Below are 6000 nucleotides of genomic sequence, written 5' to 3' on the forward strand. Positions count from 1 at the left end.
CTGGCTTCTTTTTTAGAGTTGGCTCTGGTCTTGCCACACCAAGGGAGGCTGCAGTCTCCCTGGTTTAACTTCCTAAGATAGAAATTTCAGCTAGTTGGTCAGATAAGGAACAATGTTATCAATTTGAAGCAGGTTACTTGACTTTCCAACTGAAGTGATAGTTCTAAATATAGAAGTCTCTGGAGCTGTTTGGTTTCCTTCCTTCCTTCCTTCCTTCCATCCTTCCTTTCTCCTCTTTTTCTTTCTCTCTTTCTCCGTTTCTCCTTTCCTTCCTCTCATTCTTTCCTTCTCTTTCTTTGTTTTTCCCTATTTTCAGGTTTAATTACCCTCCTGAACTTCACCTTAAACTGGCTCTTTGTTTCTCATCTTTTCTTTTTCAGTTGTGAAATGAAAACAGGTAACATTTATAGTCAATCTTAGGTGTGGCTTGGCCCTGGCTTGGTCAGAGAAAGTTTTGTTTATGAGAGGGAAAACTTCTGAAGACGATGTTTGAATTGGCCCATTAACCCTATACATTCAATCTAATGCCCAAGAAATTGATTCAATAATAGGTACATAGGAGCTAATGAAAATAGTGAGAACTTAGGATCTTATTCTGTACAGGCTCTGGGTTCTAAATTGTTTGCCTGTTATTTCAATAGCTCTGTAAGTAGTAATCATTATTATCCTGTCACATATGGAAAAACCAATATGCAAAGGGTAAGGAATTTGTCCGAAGGCTAAATACCTACAAAATGGCTGAAGATCTTCAAGTTTTTTTCTCTCAGCTTCTTCATGGGATATAAGATATTAAGCCTGACTCTAAGAATGATTGCCTTCACTTAGAGCTTAACACTTTTAATTTAGAGAAACTAGATTCTACATCCAGTTAAAAATATGCTGCTGGATAAATGTGGAAGTATGTAGAATGGTCAAGTGGCTGAATTCTAACATAAAACAAAATGTAGTGTTTAATTTGTGGCTTAGAAATCAAAAGGGTTTGGGGCACCTGGACAGCTCAGTGGATTAAGCTTCCAACTTCAGCTCAGGTCATGATCTCACAACTTGTTGAGTTCAAGTCCCATATCAGGCTCTGCTGACAGCTTAGAGCCTGGAGACTGCTTCTGATTCTAGGTCTCCCTCTGACTGCCCCTCCCCCGCTTATGCCTCTCAAAAATCAATAAACATTAAAAAAATTAAAAAAAAGAAATCAAAAGGTTTGTTAAAAAAAACAAATTCAGAAAACCTAGAAGAGTCTCAGCTAGGCCCTTAATATCCCTGAGTCTCTCTCTTTGCCGAAGAAAGTGGGTATAATAATAGTTCATGCATAGGATTATCATAAAGATTAAACAAGATACATAATATAGTCTTCCTGTAAACAATCAAAGGGCTATAAAACAACTGCATCTTTAATCACATTAGCATCTCATTTATCTCTCTTGTCAACCAACCGCCTGTCAACTCTTCATACATTGCCAATAATCTTCACAGTGATACTACAAAGTGCAGGAAATTACCTTCATTTTACAGGTGAGGAAACCAGAGCTCACAGAAGATCAAGTGATATTCCCAGTAGAATACAGCTAGTAAGTAACAGACATTCTAGTGTTGGAACCCAGAGCTAGTGTTCATAAACTCCCACTGCTAAACAAAAATCAGATTTTCAACAGCTACTGATTGACTAGGTAGGGAGAAAAAGCTGATGTCTTCCCTCTAAACTGCATGACTCCAAATGTGAACCTAAAGGTGATCTTACACCCAACTTTAGAAAACCCCAGGAGCCTCTCAAGCCATAGGATTTTCAAGCTGAAAGGGACCTTAGAGAGCAGAGGATTCTAGTCTAATTTCTTCATTTTTTTTACTTGAAGAAACTGAGTTCAAGTATCTTGTCTGAGTTATATAGTTAGTGCATTATTGGGCATACCCAGTGTGGGAACTCAGGTCTCCTGGCCCTCAGTTCTATGCTTATCCCACTGGCTCAAAGTCTGGGCAGATTTACAAAGCTGAAACATTGTGCTTTGCATCAGTTTGCATTATTTCTGGGTTCCATTATTAGGCAATTCCTTGGTTCTCAAGAAAAGTCCTATGACAATTTCTAAAGCTGCGTAAGGGAATTTAATGACAGTTCAGAATGAAGCGTGAGCACGTACTATGTGCCAGACACTGTGGTAAGCACATTATCTTCCCTTTTGCAGTATCTTCCAAACTCTAGTAATTTGAACACTACCTTTATTATTTTGCCAAATCTACATGCCATGTGTATAGTTATTAACTTAGTATTTGTCTTCATATCATCTTGAAAGTGTTAACTACGTTAGCTTTATCCTGGGCTATGATAGGAAATCAGGAAGTCCTAGTTATTTTTAAAATACGTATCACATAAATACATAACTCTTAGTATTAAAATGTGTGTTATCTGAACTCTTTAATATTATCTCATTTAAATACTCCCAGACCATAAAGGACTATTGTAATCCCTGCATATCCTATATTATATCCTTCTATTGTATCCCAATATGTTCTTATTTTGTCACAATATAGAAAACCTAAGCTTAGTTAAATAACTCTGGTCTCACGGCAGGTAAGTAGCATCACCATACTCTAAATCCAAGCCTGGCTAACCACAAAGTCTGTGCTCCCAGCCTCGTCACTTACTGATGTGAAGAAGTGCTCAGCAGAGTTCATTACACCAGGTCAGAACTTTGGAGGTCCTACTCTAACAGGGCCACAGATTTACCCACTTGTATGACTGTTTGCAGGGGTGGGTGAGTTTGGTTGGGGAAAACTTATAAGGGAACAACAGCACTATGACCTTTTTCTTTTTAAGTTTTTATTTTGGAAAGTATCATAGCTACAGAGAAGCTGAAAAAGCAATGCAGTGAACACTCCATAACCTGTGTTCAAGGATGGTTAACATTTACATTTGTTAAACTTGCACTGTATGTGTGCACACACACATACGTATGTATGTATGTGTGTTGTTTTGTTGGAATTGTTTGAAAAGAAGTTGCACATATCAGTGCCATTTCATTCCTAAATACTTTAGCATGTACTCACTTAGAACAAAGACATTCTCCTACATAATTATAATACCATCATCACACCCAAGAACGGGATATATTATCTAATAAGCAGCACATTTTCAAAATTTCCCAGGTGTCCCCATATAGTCCCTTAAAGCTCTTTTCTTCTTCCCAGGATCTAATATCACTTGTTGCATTTGGTTGTCAGCTCCTAGTCTCCTTTTATCTAGAACAGTCTTTCTACCTCATATTTTTCATTCATTGTCATTTTTGAAAATTTCAGACCAGTTTTCATGATTAGTTAGATTCAGGTTAACCTGCCCCCTTTTTTTTGCACATTCCTTCAGTAATATGCTTGTGCAGAATCACTTGAGAAAAAGTCACACAGATTGGTCAGAAAATAGTAAGTATCCTCAAAATCCTGAATATATCGATATGTGATATAAAATCCTGAATAAGATATATATTTTAGCAGCTAAATGAACTATCAGTTGGCCCAGAAAAGTAGCTTCGATCTATGGCAGCAACACCCAACACCACCCCCCAATCCTCCATATGGTCACCAGCTTGAACAAATCCCCCCATTTCTTTCTTCAAGCCGATTTAAAACAAACACAATGCTGCTTTACCTTATCTTCTGTCATTTTATCGGTTGGGAGGCCTCTTAATTCCAAGTCCTGTAGTGAGTGTGGCACACACAGCTGGCCAGCCCCTGCCTTTCTCCAGCTTTCTGCTAGTTATACATTAGAGGAGGAGGAGCAAGGCAAAGAAGCAGTGTGGCCATGTGAAAGTCCACACCTAATCTTAGCAGAGGCTGATATTGATGAGACTCTAATTAATAAATAAATGCTTTGTCTTAGTGACTCGTGGCCTCAATGCCTGTGTACCAGCAAAAGAAAATGGGAGTAGGTCCCTTACGCTTGAGTTACAAACCACAAATGGTCACACTTTAAGACATGTTAGGTAGGCTGGTAACCAGGACAGGTGAGAAAAGAAATCTTTGGGGGTCTTTTGTAGAAGATAAGATGTGCTGGGCTGAAATACCATGTTGTGGTGATGACAGAGACAGGGACGTGGGAGGACACTCCACTCCACCCTGCAGAGAACCAGTACTGTGGTGTTTGTGCTTTCCAGCTGGGTTTGTGTAGCCCGAGGCCATTGTAGTCTTGAGTGGTTCACCTGAATGAGCTTTGGAGAGCTGTGAACTTGGGTTTAAATCTCAACATTTACTGGTGGTGTTATTAAGCGGCTGCCTCACAGTGACTTTTCTGTGCCTTAGTTTTCTTCACTTAATAAAATGAAAATTAAAGGACACACATTGTTTTGTTGTGTGGATTAAATGTCATAGGAAAGTGTTTAGTAGTGCGTAAGTGCTCAGCAAATGTTGGTCATTATTATTTTTGTTATTATTATTATTATTATTGATTTGGTGTATGTCAAAAGACACTTGTTGGAGTGGGTTCTCAAATAAATCTGCTCATATGGCTTGAGTTTGTGCCCTTCTGTATCTCCTGTATGATATGCAGTCCCTGTGGGAGCCCAGGCAGTATCAAAATTGGTTGAGCCTGAACTGTGTTTGGCATCAACTGTCACTGGCTCCATTGAAGCTCAGCTGGAACCAGATTCCAAAAGAGGAAAGATAACAAGAGAGTCCCCCAAGCCAGGGATGTTACAAAGAAACAGTGATAAAGTGAAGAGGTAAAGGAAACTTTGATTTCATGTGTTTTGTATTTCACTGTCATCCTTTTATTTCAATTTCTGCTCTCTGCAGGGTAACACAACTGAGTAAAGAATTCAATTCAAACCACAAACTTATTGAGCCCAGTACAGTCCCAGGCTCTGAAATACATAATATAAATAAAACACTTGGAGCTCATAATGTATAAGGACACACATGGAATCACAGACAGGCAACAGTTATTTTTTCTTTAGTAGAAAAGCATGAAGGAATATTTTTAGCAATGATAGTTAATCTTTATTGAGCTCTTGCTTGTTGTGAGGTGCTGCTCTCAGCATTTTATGTGGATTAACTCGTTCACGGTAACATAAGGCACTCTCCGTGGTAGAGCAAAGCTTTGGGGAGCAAAGTTAGCCCCGGTAGCCAGGTAGCCACCCACTACCGCTGACGTTAGTGCATTGCCAGCGTCTGCTTTCTGCACCAGCTTCGGCGGCTGATGCGAACACTCACTTGTCAGAGCCTCTACAATCAGGAGAGAATTTCTTAGCAATCGTTTTCCAGTGGCATGACACTGCAAGAGAGTTTTTGGGCGGCTGTGAAAAATGAGTTACTTTCTAGGTTTTTACTGTCTTCTGTTTTTTGAATCTTCCTTTCTTAAGAGGCAGAATTGGCTTGAATGCTGCGTGGGATCAGGTGAGCCTTTAACTTAGGCTGCGGGTCAGAACAGCCAGGGAGTTCAGAACAGCGCTCGCGCGCGCGCGCACACACACACACACACACACACACACACAGCCCGCTTTTGTCCTTGTCATTGGGAGCGCACCCTCGCTAACCTGGACGCGGGACCTTGAGCCACCCAGACCAGCTTACTCTGGTTTAGCCAGGACCTGTCTTGTTCTGCTCTTGCTCTGAAATGAGTCACCTCTGCACCATTTAGGGATGGGCTGAAACTGTCTCCGGGGTGGGGGTGGAGGGTGTCAGCCACTGCGATTGCCTTGGTGGATTTAGCCCTCAGAGGACTGATACTCCATTTCGGCCTCTGGGGAGAGTTTGCTGGAGCGCCCACCTGAGGAGCTGCGGGTCTGATTGCACGGAGGCATCTTCGTGTTTCCCTGGCTGTAGGATAAAGTCAGGCTTTTTGTGTTTTGCTGTCAGGTTGGGGGCCTCTCAGAGAGATGCTTCAGTGCCCAGAATCACCCAGAGATCCCTGCCGGGTGGGGTGAAACCAGTTCTCTGTGGCTGTTCTTTAGGCTTCACACTTTTTCTTTTCTTCCTTCCTTCCTTCCTTCCTTCCTTCCTTCCTTCCTTCCTTCCTTTCTT

General features: G+C 40.9%; 1 protein-coding gene across 1 annotated transcript in view; it reads right to left on the minus strand.

Moving 5' to 3' along the window:
* SLC2A2 (solute carrier family 2 member 2) overlaps window positions 1-3646 on the minus strand; it is a 28657-nt gene extending 25011 nt beyond the window's left edge. The window contains exon 1 of the mRNA XM_077763629.1: window positions 3632-3646. Coding sequence (XP_077619755.1) covers window positions 3632-3646 — 15 coding nt within the window. The remainder of the gene's footprint in view (window positions 1-3631) is intronic.
* Window positions 3647-6000: the final 2354 nt, after the last annotated feature.

This window comes from Crocuta crocuta, unplaced genomic scaffold (genome assembly GCF_008692635.1).
Source record: "Crocuta crocuta isolate KB4526 unplaced genomic scaffold, BGI_CrCroc_1.0 scaffold433, whole genome shotgun sequence".
NCBI lineage: Eukaryota > Metazoa > Chordata > Mammalia > Carnivora > Hyaenidae > Crocuta > Crocuta crocuta.